A 16,898-nucleotide genomic window follows, 5' to 3' on the forward strand; every position below is an offset into this window, starting at 1 on the left:
AAACTCTATCCAATTGCTAATGCAGGCTCATGGCACTGTAGCCCCAGAAAGAACCAGTTCTTGATTGAGCTGAAAGCCCAAAGGAGCACAAGAAAACTATTGGATCAAAAACAAATTCTTGTTCAGCTAGCTAATCACTTTCCATGCTTGCCAATGCCTGGTGCTTCCATCCAGCTCAGAACAGCTCAGAACATTCCCAGATTGAAATTTTCCAGATTTATTTTGAAAATTAAAATTGACATGGATTCATACAACATGGATTTATAAAAGATTCATTGAAGGTACTGTGCTGTTTTGTTTTACATTTTAAGGTGTTCTTAATAAATCTGAAATGTGTTCAGTGGAAGTACTCCATTTTCCTCCAGGGTGGTAAAACCATGAATCCCAGAGAAGGAAAAATGGAAACTAATATCATAGATAGACATTTTGCTTATATATTATCTGAGCAGCATCTAGAATTCAATAGTACTCAATACTTAACAAAAAAAAACTAATATGCTATTGATGTAAATTATTTTAGAATGGTTAAATGAAAGCTATGCCCTCTTTATTCTGAGCAGTATTTTTAAAATATATGTATGACTAGCAGTAAACAAATTATTCCCTATATCAATTAACATTTTCTCTTTCAAAATATTTAAATGTATCCTTTATTTCCCCTGAATGAAATGTCACAAATTGCCTTTTGAAAAATGAGATCTAGACTTCAGTTGGAACATATAGTATGAGTAATGACATTTCTGATTTCAGGTCCAACATGGTCCCACGAGTGCTCTCAGAAGTCTAGGAGCATTACAAAAGAATCTGTTTTAAGTAGCAGGACCTACTAATTTTGACAGAAGAATACAGATATCTTAAGAAAGTAGCCAACTACAAGATAAGCATTAATGCATATATCTGGGTTACAAGGCTAAGCATGTTGAAAATTTTTTGTGTGGGCAGTGCTCACTAGTGCTAGCAAAGAACCAGTCCTGAGAATACAAGTAATATTATTTGGCATATTCTGATATGCAATGTGGCCCCAATGCTCAAAAGTAAATGTGAACACTAGAGGCCTTTAGCACAGTATTAGCACCTGCATTTACTTGTGCAGAATGTTCAGAGGGGTCCAGCACGGGGAAACAAAGAGCATGCCAGCCATTAGCGCAGGTAGTCATGCTCATGTAAATGATGTCATTTTGTATTCCTCCCCAATGCTCATAAAAGAGCACCCAAAACAAAACTGCCTTACTGCTGCAACAAATAACGCCAGGTCGGAGCAGGCATTAGGGTGTTGGAAGGGAAGATTTCCCATGATTCTCATGATTCAGTTTGAAACATTTGCTGGTTTTGATTGCTTTTGGAAGCAGAAGGAAGCACATGCAAGCCCTTAAGCGTTGGTCGTGAGAACAGCAGACCCAAGTGAAATCACACATTAGCATCTGTTTCCTGCATCTAAATATGTGTCCAAGCTAAAAAAAAAAAAATTAAATGCTTATATTTAGGCCACAGAAAGCAAACGCCAATGTGTGCTTCAAGTTCATATTTTACTAGGTGCATGTACACAGGAGCCGAGCTTACTGTGGAACTAATTTGCGTATGCACCAAGCACAATCGTCCCATGCCAAAAACACAATCCTACCACCGAACTGCCTAATGCTGAATGCTATGAGCATGCCTATATTTGCATCTCATTAGCATTGAGCATTAGGGCCTTGTTCTTCTGCGCTGATCTGGCGGTATTTCTATGACACTATTCGGAACAATGCCGGCGTTTTGAGCATGGGGACCTAAATGTAAAGAGGGGAAGATGATATGTGTAGAAGCAAAGGAATGAGAATCTTGTTCTTCCATTAAGCTTAGGGCAATTAAAGTTATTAAAGAGACCAAAGGATTTACATATGTAAAGAGATTGCTCAGACTGGGAGCTATTGACAGAGTTCATACACCCAATAGCCCATATGAGGCCAGTGGGTCATTTGCATCTCTTTTGCTTTTAGACCATTTACATTCTTTTGGAATCTAAAGCTAGTGGGACTGAACTTGTCCCACACACAGATTTCCATTTTCAGACAGCTGCAGAGTGACCTGGACAACAGATTCATTTTGACTGGTCATGAAGAAGTGAACTTTCAGCTGAATCTAATTGATTATGCTCAGAGCTGAAAATTTCCTAAATTTAGCCAATCAAAATTTGACTCTACATGTACAAACTTAGGGGCATTTTTGCTAAAGCTTAGGGTGTTCTAAAAGCTAAGAAGCCCATTTTATACCTATGAGCTTCTTGTCATTTAGGGGGTATTTTACTAAAGATTAGATCGAGTTATCTGCAGGTGGGCCCATTTTATTCCTATGAGACCTGCTGCAGATAACATGCATTGATCTTTAGTAAAAGGCCTCCTAAGCTTTAGTAAAAGGGTCGCTTAAGCAGGTAGCTCTGAAAATCAGTGCTAACCAATTAAATAAAAACAAAAAGAATAGCCTGTCTGGTGGCCAACCTCTGTCTACCACCTGTAAGATATAAATAAATAAAAAGATTGACAGTTTGCTATTTGTCCCTCCCATCAATACTCCTTTCTTCAGTAAATTTAAAAAGAAAAACTCCAGGTGACCTTCTGCCATTACTCTCTCACAAAACTCCATCCCCTTTGTTAAACCCTCTAAAGTTCCTGCAGCAAAGTTACCACCATCTCAGTTCAGTATCCAACATTTCTGTTAGAGCATTGGACATCAAGCCAGATAGGCAGTAAGCCTGTGTATTTCTGGTGCAGCTGGAGCCTCCTAGACAGAGCATGGAGAACTGAGGAGATCCAGGGGACATTGTTGGGGGTGGGGGGGGGGGGAATCATTTAGGGCTTTTCATTTTATAGAGGGAGAGGGATCAGGAGGAGTGATGGCCACCACCCAATATTCTCTCTCTCCTGTATGTCTGTAGATTTAGAGCACAGAGCTCCATGCTACAGGGCTGCAGGAAAAGGAAGAAAGGAAGCTACTGCTTCTGCCTCCCGCTACAGCCTATTGGCTGGCTTTATCTGACCAGTAGGCTGCAAGGGGAGGAGGGAGTAACTATAACTTATTAAAAACTTTTATTTTAGCAATTTAACCAAATGTACAAATATGTATGTAAGTACATAAGTATTGCCATACTGGGACAGACCGAAAGCCCATCAAGCCCAGCATCCTGTTTCCAACAGTGGCCAATTCAGGTCAAAAGTACCTGGCAAGATCCCAAAACAATACAGTACATTTTATGTTGCTTATCCTAGAAATAAGCAGTGGATTTTCCCCAAGTCCATTTTAATAATGGTTTATGGACTTTTTAGTGCCATAGCCAGACCTGACATTTTGGGTGGGCCCACAGCTAATATGGGTGGGCACTGTGTATACAAGTATGAGTAGTGCTTCTTGAGATACTACAAAATAATGCCTAAGAATGCACTTGATAATGGATTTCTAAGTAGTCTACCCAACAGCTGCCCTCCATCGACATAAACCACATACATACTTAATGGAAAAAATTATATTTTTAAATATAATTACATTATTTGATATCTTAAAATTGACCATATATAGGTCTACTACAATGGCAAACCTCTCAACACACATGGCAGGATCCTGCAATATAATTACATAGGAAAAATGTATTCAAATTCTGGTAGCACCTCAATAATAGCAATACAAAATCCCTTCACTGCCAGGTACTTTGTGAAGTAACACTAAAGCCTGCAAAGAAGCTTCTTAGAGCCTATGTTGCAAACCTTAACACCAATTCTGAACACAAATACCAACAACAGTATTTTTATAAAGGCAGCAGTGAATATACATAGCAGCAATATGTATTCCATTGGAAAATTCAGACAACTCAGACTCATAGATCCCACACAAACCAATTACCAGCAGAATCTCTCACCTCGGTCACATGCAGAACATATACCAACCCTCATCAATTACAGAATAGAGGACCAAAATTTAAAAATTGTCCTGTAGCTTGGCATCAGCCCTTCCCTACCCCCCCCCCCCCCATCCATCTCCTAGCCCAGCATTGCTCTACCCTTCCCTTCCCCCCATCCATTCCCATAGCCCAGCATCAGCCCTACTCTTTCCTTCTCTCCCCCCCCATCCACCCCCAAAGCCCAGCATCAGCTCTATCCTACCATACCATCTATCCCTGCAGCTAGGCATCAGCTCTATCCTAATCCCCCAGGGGCGTAGCCAGACTACAGATTTTGGGTGGGCCTAGGCAAGAAGTGGGTGGGCACCAAGTGTTCTCCCCCCCCCCCCCCCCCCCAAAAAAAAAAAAAGAAAAAATATCTCAGCAGGTGGGAAAACGCTTCTTTCCACCTTTTCAGTCTGAGGCAGGCATGTGCAGAAAACAGAGCATGAGCAGGTGCCGGTATCATGGAGAGTACTGTTTTCATTACCATCAAGGGGAAGTCTTCAGCTGGCTGAGCTTGGGATCCCCACCAGCTACCACCAAATATGTGCTACTGTTGGGTGGGCCTGAGCCCTAAGTTGGTGGGCCCTGGCCCACCCAGGCCCACCTGTGGCTACGCCACTGCCCCCCACCCCAACCCATCCCTGTGGCCTAGCATCAGCCCTGTCCTACCCTCTACCTATCCCCCCATAGTCTGGAATCTCCACTGCCCTTCCCAATCTCCCCCTCTCTCCACTCTAAAGCACACCAGAATTAAATATAAAACATTTTATTCTTTTAATTTCTTGGGCACTGCACAGACCCCCACCCCCCCAACCAAACCAACATAAAACAGAGAGCCTTTTTTAAAATTATTATTTAACCTGAGCACTGAGCCCTTCCCCACCCAGAAACCCACCAATATACCTTCCCCCTCCTCCACAGCAGTGAAAAGCCCTCCCCCACCCAGAAGCCCATAATTACACATATTTGTTTTACCTGCTGAGAGTCCTTGGGCTGAAGGCTGATGAGTGATGAGGCAGGGCCAAATCCCAGATTATCTGAGTCCAGCAAGAGTCTGGCCCTGCATAAAATTCTAGTCCCAACCATGTCCCGTCCCAAACCCACTGCCTCTCCCATCCTGTCTTACCCTGTTTCTCTCTCTCGCCTTTCATCCACCTGCCATGCAGCACGTTATGCCTCCCATTGCACTTCACCAGGTCCATGCTAATAAACAATGAAGGCAGAAGCATGGGACCGTGGCTCTCTGTCTGCCACTACTGTTTCCTGTGCCGCTCCTGCCTCTTCTGAGGTAAACTTCCAGGTGGCACAGGAAGCAGCGGCAGGCACAGAGTCACAGTTCTGCGCCTCTGCTTTGGTTGTTTATTAGCATAGACCCAGCAAGGTGCAATGGGAGGGATCATGCTGCATGACAGGTGGATGAAAGGGAAGGGAGGGAGGGAGAAACAGGCACCAGGTTGGGTCTTAGGGGAGCTCTCATGAGTGGCGGTTGTTGTTTGCTGTTGCTGGACTGGAAGCACTGCTGCACATGTGTGAATGAAAGGCTGTGCAGCTGCATCTGCAGTCAGACCAGCACCGATTAGAGGGTCACAAAAAACTGGTCCACCCAGGCCCACCCATAGCTATGTCCCCAATATAAGGGGAAGAGTGGCTAGGTAACGAAGACAGAGCCTGTAAGCAGAGGTGTGGGAAGGAATAGAGGGAGCAAGAAAGGGCTGAAACTGGAATTGAAAGAAATTACAGGTTGGAGGACAGAGTGCTGCTTTAAAGTGCTGAAAGAGACAGAACACAGCTGTAAAGGGAAAAGAGAATGAGTGAAGGGGGAATAAAAAAAATTGACATATGAAATGAATCTGCTAAAATGGGATGAGGGATGAGTGAGCCTAGCCTGCTAGGGAGAGTCACTGACTAAGGAGGAGTAAGAGGGAACCTAATTATTAAATGGACTTGGGGAAAATCCACTATTTCTGGGATAAGCAGTATAAAATGTTTTGTAACTTTTTGGGTTCTTGCCAGGTATTTGTGACCTGGATTGGCCACTGTTGGAAACAGGATGCTGGGCTTGACGGACCTTTGGTATTTCCCAGTATGGCAATACTTACAGTATGTACTTATGGAATCAGTATGGGGCAGAGCAGATTAGGTCAGGTCAGGAGAAAGTACGGAGCAGATACGTTTAGGATAGGAGAGTAGAGCAAGTAGGAATCTATTAAACACCCTCCCCCCCCCCCCAAAAAAAAAAAAAAAAAGTTAAACTATGCTTTGGGAATAAGAACTGAGGGGAAAATAGAGTAAGATTAGAAGAATAAAAAGAGATTAAGAGAGGGTGTTGAGAAATGAGTGTGAATGATCTGGGAGAAGAGAAAGTGCATGAGGTGTATAGGTTAGGTAGGGAAGAAATATTGTTGAGGACTGGCAGGGAGGAGGAGAGTGTGCGAGGTGTGGATGAGCCAATATGGACTGGAAGGAACAGAGTGAGTGTGGTGTAGATGGACAGTAGGAGGGGAGGGGAGGGGCAAATTGTGGGGAAAAGCTGGGGTTGGGGAGAAAAGAGAGGCTGGTGGGACTTGCAGTGCTTTCCAGCTCTTCTTTTGTCCACAAGTGCTCTGTGTGTGTGCACCACTTGCTGTGCTCTCCATTTAAATACAGTCTGATCAGCTCACGTCTTCAACCCACCATGTTTTGTTTTCCTTTTTATGGACATGGTAATGTGGGCAGAGGTCTACTTACATTTTGTCTATACAGTGATTTTCTACAGAGAAACCTTACCAAATAGAGGTTTTGAATATCAGCCTTCTATTGCATGCAGAGCATATTTTCTACCATGATGGGGGGTACCAACAGGAATGGGTGAACCAAATGATCCTATTCTGGTTTAGAAATATATATTTGAGCCTATTCTGGTTTAGAAATATATATTTTAAGCTTTATTTGTAATAAAAATTTTAGAAGAATTCAAAATATGTATTGCACATTATATTCACATAACCGGGCTTGTACACTTCTGTTGAGGATAGATGGTTTCAGCCACTCAGAGTCCTTTCTTTTTATGCACTTAGCTGTGTTTTGATCAGAAATTAAGACAGCCTGATGACATCTGTTCTCTGAGGCAAATGAGTTTAGACCATGGATTCTCGACTCTGTACTTGGTACGTAGCCAGTCAGTTTTTCATGAAACCAACAGTGAATATGCATGAGATAGATTTGCATACAATGGAACAGTACATATACATTTATTTCATGCATATTCATTATTGATATCTTGAAAACCAGACTGGCTTGGTGTGTCCTGAGTATTGGGTTGAGAACCCATGGTTTAGTTATTGCTTTTGTTGATACTTTGGCTAAGAGGAAACCAAAGAGAAGGGTGAAGAGGGTGGCCCTTCCAAAGACATGAGGGAAATTGGATGATCCTTGTACACACTACACAGTATTTATTTAGATACATCTAGACTCAAAATGACGTGTGTTTCAGTGCTGGGGAGCCTGCCTCAGGAGTCTAAAAAATACATATAAAATGATATAATATCAGAATAAAATGTTGAGAGATATACTTTTGCTAGCACATTCTGAATGTTGTAACTTGGCTTATCTTTCTTTAACAACGATAATGAAAATCTAATAACAAATTATACCAAGATGTGAATTCAGGAGCAAGAATTGGATCATCTTCCCCTATTGTTCTGGTATTTTGAGTCAGAGTCATAGAGAATGAAGGTTTTTGAAACAGTAAATGATTGTGGAGTAAAAGAAATCATTATCAAATTTTCATTTGCCAGCAGCATGCATTTTCTTTTCATATTACTGAAAGATGGAAGTGGAATAAAAACTGGGCCGCTTCCAAACCAGACTTGTCCGGTTTCACTAAGCCAGATATACCATGCCCAAGACCTGTCCCTACCATTAGCCATAACTCTAATGAATTATAACAAAACTACATTCAATTTATTCATGTGTATACAATAAATATGCCAAGAAATACACATTTGAAATAGAAATTACAAGGACATATGTTCTCCTCGTTAACTTTTAATCTCTAGAGTCAAAAAGGAAGAGAAGAAAAACACCACTAATATAATATAAAGATGAGAAAGTATATTTTATGCTCCATCAAGTCCTCAAATTAACATTGGCGGGGAGGAGGGAGGATTCAAATCACCATTATCTTCAAAAAGAATCAGAAATGAAATACAAACACTCCATAATTCTATAAAAAATTGCCAAAAATTACACACGCAAATTTGGGTGCACGTTCAATTTCAGCCACGCCTAAATTTAGGCATGATTCCCAGGTATAAATATCCTATATAATAATTCTCCCCTCCAACAGGATGTGCTTGGGACCGTGCCTGCCGGAAGTGGTCTGCTAGGCAGGCATGGCACTGACCTCAGTGACATCAGTGACAGACAATTTGCAAAGCAAAACAATCTGAGTGCTGGCCATTAGGACACAGGGTTGATAGGAGAGTTTTAAAAGACTGAAGGAACCAAAAGTGTTAAATGGGGGGAGGGGGGAGTTCTGAACGACTGAAAGACATGAACATTTGGGAAAGGAAAACAATCTGAATGCTGGCCATTAGGACACAGGGTAGATAGGAGAGTTTTAAAAGACTGAAGGAAATGAAAGTGTTAAACTGGAGAAGGGGGGGAGTTGTGAATGACTGAAAGACATGCAAATTTGGGACAGGAAAACAATCTCAATGCTGGCCATTAGCACACAGGGTACATAGGAGAGTTTTAAAAGACTGAAGGAACCAAAAGTGTTCAGGGGGAGGGGGCAAGTTCTGAATGAATGAAATAAATGAAAATTTACGAGAGGAACACAATCTGAATGCCAGGCATTTGTACACAGGGTACATAGGACACTTTTTTTTTTTAAAATGAAGGACGTGAAAGTATTACATCTTGGGGGGGGAGTGAGGAGGAAAGCGGTGGGGTATCCGGATACTGGGTGTTAGGGCCACGGGGCTCCATAGACTTTTGAAAGCCTTAAGGAACCCAAAGTGTGGGAAGGAGGAGGAAAAGGAGGGGAGGGAACGGGGTGAGGGGCATTAGGAACAGGGGAGGGGGCCCTGTCACACACTCTCATTCTCACACACACACACTGTCACACAGACAGTCTCACTCTGTCACACACCCCCACATTCACTCTGGCTCTCTCTCTCAAACATACACACTCCCAGGAAAACATTGCTAGCGCCCGTTTCATTCGTTCCAGAAACGGGCCTTTTTTACTAGTTATTCCATAAACTATGCCTAAGTTTAAGAGTGCCTTATAGAATAGTGCTTTTTTGGCACCAATTTCTTTTGGTGCCATATTTAGATTTTAGCCCCAAATATTGAAGAATTAGACATGACACATCACTATACAAAAACATGGACTGATGAGACAAAGTCAGCACGGATTTAGTGAAGGGAAGTCTTGCCTCACCAATCTAATGCATTTTTTTGAGGGGGTAAGCAAACATGTGGACAATGGGGAGCCGGTTGATATTGTATATCTGGATTTTCAGAAGGCGTTTGACAAAGTGCCGCACGAAAGACTCCTGAAGAAATTGCAGAGTCATGGAATCGGAGGTAGGGTATTATTATGGATTAAGAACTGGTTGAAAGATAGGAAGCAGAGAGTAGGATTGCGTGGCCAGTATTCTCAGTGGAGGAGGGTAGTTAGTGGGGTCCCGCAGGGGTCTGTGCTGGGTCCGTTGCTTTTTAATGTATTTATAAATGACCTAGAGATGGGAATAACTAGTGAGGTAATTAAATTCGCCGATGACACAAAATTATTCAGGGTCGTCAAGTCGCAGGAGGAATGTGAACGATTACAGGAGGACCTTGCGAGACTGGGAGAATGGGCGTGCAAGTGGCAGATGAAGTTCAATGTTGACAAGTGCAAAGTGATGCATGTGGGTAAGAGGAACCCGAATTATAGCTACGTCTTGCAAGGTTCCGCGTTAGGAGTTACGGATCAAGAAAGGGATCTGGGTGTCGTCGTCGATGATACGCTGAAACCTTCTGCTCAGTGTGCTGCTGCGGCTAGGAAAGCGAATAGAATGTTGGGTGTTATTAGGAAGGGTATGGAGTCCAGGTGTGCGGATGTTATAATGCCGTTGTATCGCTCCATGGTGCGACCGCACCTGGAGTATTGCGTTCAGTACTGGTCTCCGTATCTCAAAAAGATATAGTAGAATTGGAAAAGGTACAGCGAAGGGCGACGAAAATGATAGTGGGGATGGGACGACTTTCCTACGAAGAGAGGCTGAGAAGGCTAGGGCTTTTCAGCTTGGAGAAGAGACGGCTGAGGGGAGATATGATAGAAGTGTATAAAATAATGAGTGGAATGGATCGGGTGGATGTGAAGCGACTGTTCACGCTATCCAAAAATACTAGGACTAGAGGGCATGAGTTGAAGCTACAGTGTGGTAAATTTAAAACGAATCGGAGAAAATTTTTCTTCACCCAACGTGTAATTAGACTCTGGAATTCGTTGCCGGAGAACGTGGTACGGGCGGTTAGCTTGACGGAGTTTAAAAACGGGTTAGATAGATTCCTAAAGGACAAGTCCATAGACCGCTATTAAATGGACTTGGAAAAATTCCGCATTTTTAGGTATAACTTGTCTGGAATGTTTTTACGTTTGGGGAGCGTGCCAGGTGCCCTTGACCTGGATTGGCCACTGTCGGTGACAGGATGCTGGGCTAGATGGACCTTTGGTCTTTCCCAGTATGGCACTACTTATGTACTTATGTACTTATGACATGGGCACATATTGCCCATGCTCTTGTTAAATCTTACCATCCCTAATGCCAACAGAACTGTACTAAAAATATAAAGGAGCAGCAGCTTGAGGAGTTGTTGTGCTGGCTCTTATGTTCATTTATGCTTTCAAGGAGATGAGTCCAGTGAGTCAGATTATAGGCTGGCCAGCAATTCCCATTTGGCATTGTTGTGTTGCTATAGTCATTGCATTGATGCTCCCTTCAGCTGACTATTTGGAGGGGTAACACCCACCTCATTTATTTCAGTCTTGAATCTTTGAGGGCTGCAAACAGGTCAGGTTTTCAGAATATCCCTAATGAATATGCATGAGTAAGATTTGCATGCCTGCTATGTCTATTGTAGGCAGGTATCCTGAAAAACTGGTCTATTTGCAACCCTCAAGAACTGAACTTTGACAAGCCTAGTCTACTTGAATCCAGTCTGGCATTTATAGCCTGACCAAAAGTAGGTCAACGTGGGTAGCTATAATCTTATCTCAAACATTAATCATATCTATTACAACACAGCAATAAACAATCATTAAAAGAGAGAAGTAATAGACTTTATTAAAGCCAGAAATAAAAGCCCACTCATTACTTAAATACCATCAGTTATACAGGTCACGGAATCATTCTGTTAATAGAAGCTGAAAAAGAGTCACTTTAGCTTTTTTTCAAACACACAAATATGATCGCTCCATCTTCAGCTCCTTAGGAATCCTGCTCCAGACTAGCGGAGCCTGGCCATTTAATAATCACTCCTGTCTCACTAAAATTCTGAAATCGTGAGGTGAATAGGTATGTGCCCTACAATATCAGCTTGTAACCATCTATAGAATGCAAATAATGAGTAGGAGAGTAAGAGTAGCTTAAAACAAATCCCACCCTAAATCGGGATCCCATGTAATTGATCAAGATAGGAAATAGCCTGTAACCACGGTATAATGCTTAATCGAAGTACACATGTTGTATTGCAAATAACAAAGAGCTGTTGATTAACTTTAAGGCCAATAGGACTTTTACATGAGTGGAGTTGAACGGGTAGGCTCAAATTGCTTGTTTACTCTGTTGAAAATCATTAGGACTAGGGGGTATGCAATGAAGCTACTAAGTAGTAAATGTAAAATAAACTGGAGAAAATATTTCTTCAGTCAACATGTAATTAAACTCTGGAATTCATAGGGTTTAAAAAAGGTTTAGCTAATTTCCTAAACAAAAAGACTATAAGCCATTATTAAAATGTATTTGGGAAAATCCACTGCTTATTTCTAGGATAAGCAGCATAAAATCTTGGACCTTGCCAGGTAGCTGTGACCTGGATTGGCCACTGTTGGAAACAGGATACTGGGCTTGATGGACCTTCAATCTGTCCTAATTTGTCAACACTTATATTCTTATGAACGAAGTAAAACCCTAATCTGTAGCATTTTGGGGTGAGCAATGGGAATTTAAAGCTGTGATCCTTGAAGATTTACATCTGTGCATGCTTTTTATACATACCTCTAAGTTTTCACAATGTAGGTCATATGTTGTGCTTTGTGTTGAACGTAATGAGTGATAATGAAATTTTTGCTGAATTGCTGAATGGAATCCCTTAGCCTAGTCATTTGAATACATGGCATGACTCACCCTGCCTAGTGTCGGTTCATTTAGCTCTAATGGAAGCAATGATATCACCATAAATGAGGTACGTATGATCTCATTTTTATTTTCATTGGCACACCACTGACTGCAAATGATGTGTTTATATGGATTTAGTTTCCAACTATGATACAGTGTAACCCTCTGAATGGTGTTTTGCCATGTCAAGAATCACTGTATCAATGAATTCTTTATTGTAAGTGAAACAAATTATTCCTGTATTTTGTCTTAAGTACAAAAAAAAATCCTCATGCATGCACCATTATGCATAAACTGTATTCATGTGGAGTTATGTCTCATGTCTTGCTCTATGAAGAAAATTAGTGGCCTGCTCTTTCTGCATCTGTACAGGAGGCAACATTTTCCTTACATTTTACTCTAATAAACTATAACAGGAATCACTCACAGTTCATTAGATTAAAAATGGACTTCAGTAAATGTTCATAGTATCAGGGATTAGCTGGAATGTGTTCACTGTGCTTATAATTAAAAAAATATATATTTTATTTAAAAATGATTGATGCAGTTTCACCTGCACAGTTTTGTCCTAGTCCATTTTAAAGAAACACTCTTTAAAAAAAAAGATAGCCATACAGAACTATGGGCTTCTTTTATCAAGTTGCGCTAGTGGTTCCCTCATGACAAATGCCAATGGAGCCCATTCTAAATGAATGGGCTTTGTTGGCATTACCGCACCGGAAGCCACTATCTCAGTTTGATAAAAGAGGCCCTATATGAACACATTTGATTGATGTTTGCATCTCTGGAGGTACGGGTTAAATTGAAGATATGAAGTTATGTATTAAGCTGTGTTAGCTGTTAATATGGCAGTTAGCAAATACTAACAGTTTTCAGGGCACCTTACCAAGTTAACATGTGGTAATTTCTGGTTTCATAGCTAATGTGGAACCAAGTGAAAAATAGTCAGAGACTGCATCGTACAGTTAACTATTAACGTGGCAGATAACATGGTATAGTTAATGTCACCTGAATAGATGATGCTACAGGATATGTTGATATTGAGTAGAATCCATTCTTCCCTCCACCTATACAATATTTCCTGTGCTGCTGCCAGCCAGTCAACCCCAAGCGTAATAGATCCATCTAGTGATGTAGCTAGGACTGAAAGGTCACTGGGTGGAAAAATAAAGGAGGACTCCTCAAGAACACCATCTCTCCCAAGGTAGTGGAGATAGGAATAAGGATGTGGGAAGAAGGGAGAGAAAGGAAAATCCCTTCAAAGCTCCAGCAAAAACATTCCAGACTTATATAGAATGTCTGACTTTGTAACAGAAATACAAACTGAAATGCAAAATATCAGAGATGCATATTTCACAAAACAGACTTATTACAAATAAAAAAAATTTAAAAAATACATTTTTCTGTTTTTTGTTGTCTGAGCATTGCTGTGGTCCCAGTGTCTCTTTTCTGTTTTTCTACTTTTTTTCTTAATTTCTTTCCAAGGTCTCCTATGCTTTTGATATTTATTTTCTCTCTATGTCAACGTCATCTTTTCTGTCTTCCCTTATCCATCTGATCCCACATCTCCCTTATGTGTCCCTGTTCCCCTTCCACATTGCCCTTCTGTATCTGTCATGGCTGCTGCTGTGCCTCCCGCCTGCTACACCTCTCTTTCTCCACCGAGTCTCACAGTGTTCCTTGTGGCAGGCCTCCGGCATCCTGCAGGGGTAAAGTGGTCTTGTGGTGCTACTGAGTGCCGGCCTCCTAGGGTGTGCACATGACACATGATAACATCATGGGCCTCACGCACTTAAGGAAGGCTCAGGCCCTTCTCCAGCGCCTTCGCAATGAGGATGCCTTGTGTCTCAAGTTCCTGCCTTATTCCAATTCCTACCTTCAGGGCCACCAAGAGACTAGGCCGGGCCTGGGGCAAGGCCACCCCGCCTGCACTCCCCCGCCGCTGCCGCCCCTGTCATTCCCCCGCCGCTGCCGCCCCCATTGCTCCCCCCGACGCTGCAGTCCACGGTCTCACATGCCTGCCTCCATGGCTCCGGGCCCCCTGCATTCAAGGCAGCAGTCGCAGATCGCCTCACTTCTGGCCTTCCCTCCGTGTCCCACCCTCGTCTGATGTAACTTCTGGTTTCCACGAGGGCAGGACACAGGGAGGGAAGGCCCGAAGGGAGGCGATCTGTGACTGCCGCTTCGAATGCAGGGGGCCCGGAGCCGAGAAGGCAGGCAGGTGAGACTGGGAACTGCAGCGCCGGTGGCCTGACCCCTGCGCCAGGCCCCCCTTGGAGGCCCAGGCCCGGGGAATTTTGTCCCCCCTGCCTACCTTATTTCAGTTCCTACCAAGCCATGCCTTTATTCCAAGTTCCTGCCATGTCTCTAAGATCCTGCCTTGCCTCAGACCCAGTCTTGCCTTGGACCTAGCCTTGTCTTGCACTGCCTAGATCTTGTCTTGATTCAATCCTGCCTTGCCTTGTCTCCAAGTCCCTGCCAATATTCAGTCCTGCCTTTTCTCCAAGTTCTTGCCAAGCTCCAGTCTAGCTTTGTCTCTGAGTTCCTACCAAGCTCCAGTCTTGCCTCTAGTCACAGCGTTGTCTTTCTTGTCTGGTTATATTCAGTCCTGTCCAGATCCAGTTCTTGCCCTGCCTTGTTTTGCCTTGTCTGGACCCAGTTCTAGCTTTGTTTCCTTGTCTTGCCTTGTCCTGTCTGGATCCAGTTCTAGCCCCATTGCCTTGCTTTTCCTTGCCTCATTTGGATCCGGTTCCTGTCTTGTTGTTCTGCCTTATCTTTTACAGGTCCAGTTCTTGCCTTGTCTTGCCTCGTCCTGTCTGTCTTGTCCTGTCTTGCTATTCTCCTGTCTACCTTGTCCTGCCTAGTCTTTTCTACCTCAAGCTCCTGCTTTGATCCAGTCCTGTCTCAGCATCTTGATTCCAGTTCTGCCTCAGCACTTCTCTAGTCCTGTCCAGGACCTAGCCTTTCACATGGACCAGTTCCAGCAAGCAGAGAAGTATTCTCATCGAGAGAAGACGCACTGCCAAAGGCAGTAAAAACTACGTCCGACCACCTAAATTTCCGGAAAGCACTAAAGACAGAACTGTTCAAAAGAGCATACCCCACCGACCCAACATAAAATACCTGGACACTTATGACACAATGGAACCAAAGACCGTATTGGACATTACCTGACTGTTCCTACCCTCTCCCTCTCTAAGCTCCCCAATTGTACCTACCACACATGTACCTCATTCTACCACAAAACCGCCTTTGAATTAATCCATACCATATATTTGTTCAGACCGGAATCGGCTAACGCCTGCAAAAAGGTGGGAAAATGTGGGATACAAAAGTAACAAATAATAATAATATATCAAGATTCACAAATATGTGTCTATTGGACTGTATATTGTCAGTATTTGTTCAAGTTTTGTATTTGTACTTTACATTAAACCATATGATTTAGTTGTTTTATCATTTGAATTTTGATGTGCATTATTCATTTTAATGTTTTATCATTTTATTACTTAACTATAAATTAGAGAGTATTCTTTTAATGTATTATCTTGCTTTTAATTCTAATCATGTGTCTAAATTGGCAGTTTTGCCCTGCCCCTGATGCAACCTTATCAAAGTCAAAATGTGGACACGTCGGGCTCTCTGAATAATAAACACTTTCTCTACATTCTGTTAGTCTGTTCTGCTTTGTTTGTGGTTGAGTACATGCAGATCGCTGTCTCTTTGTGAGTTTACTACATGCGCTCATGTTGCCATTAGTACACAGCCATTTTCAGAAATTACCGTGTGAGCATGTACCACCACCCATTTTGTAGGCAGTCGGGTTCATGCGGTGTCCCTGTGTTAACCAGCTAGCACGCTAATGTAGATGCACTAACTGGTTAATGCAGGAACGCCCATTCTTAGACCATAACATGCCCCCTCGGAAAAAAATTAGAAATATTTGAAGCTTGCAATTAGCGTGCGCACATTTCGGGGTTACTGCAGGATGATTGAGCACATCCAATGGTACTCCATTTTTAGCTGTGTTAGGCATGTGTTAATGCCTAATGAACCCTAATAAAAGGCCCCCTTAGAGATCCATTGAAACATGCAGTTGAGTTTTCTGGATTGCCACATGACTATGCATCAGATAAATCTGCATATGTTGGATACATGTTACACTCAAATCTATCTGGCTAGGTATGGGCCTGGGAGAGGGTTGAGAAGCACTGTACAGATATTATCCCTCCTTCCACATTTTTCCCCATTTGGCTGTTTCAGTCTAATAAGCCTGTTTAGAAGTTTGATATGTACAATATCCTTGGCTTAACTGAAGCAATGGTTACATTCCAATTTTCTTTTTTCGCAGCTGCATGCAATATTCCTGTGAGGCCACTGAATGTCAAGAGCTAGAGGTCGAAAATGCTGCTCTGAACTGCACTGGTGATGGACGTTATAATAGTGATCAATGTATTATTAGATGCAACCTGGGCTATATTCTCCAAGTCCAACGAGATGATGACTTCATCAAAAGTCAGGTTTGTTCATCTACACTTCACCAGGATTTTACTTATTCACACTTGATTCACAATTGGATTCACAAGTTGATTCACAATTACAGGATTTTT

General features: G+C 42.4%; 1 protein-coding gene across 1 annotated transcript in view; it reads left to right on the plus strand.

The window, feature by feature from the left end:
• Positions 1-16,898, plus strand: part of PAPPA (pappalysin 1) — a 595,681-nt gene that overhangs the window by 411,108 nt on the left and 167,675 nt on the right. Inside the window, exon 14 of the mRNA XM_030207548.1 lies at positions 16,640-16,808. Within this exon, the coding sequence (XP_030063408.1) occupies positions 16,640-16,808 (169 nt within the window). The remainder of the gene's footprint in view (positions 1-16,639; positions 16,809-16,898) is intronic.

The sequence above is a fragment of the Microcaecilia unicolor genome, chromosome 6, assembly GCF_901765095.1.
Source record: "Microcaecilia unicolor chromosome 6, aMicUni1.1, whole genome shotgun sequence".
Taxonomy (NCBI): Eukaryota; Metazoa; Chordata; class Amphibia; order Gymnophiona; family Siphonopidae; genus Microcaecilia; species Microcaecilia unicolor.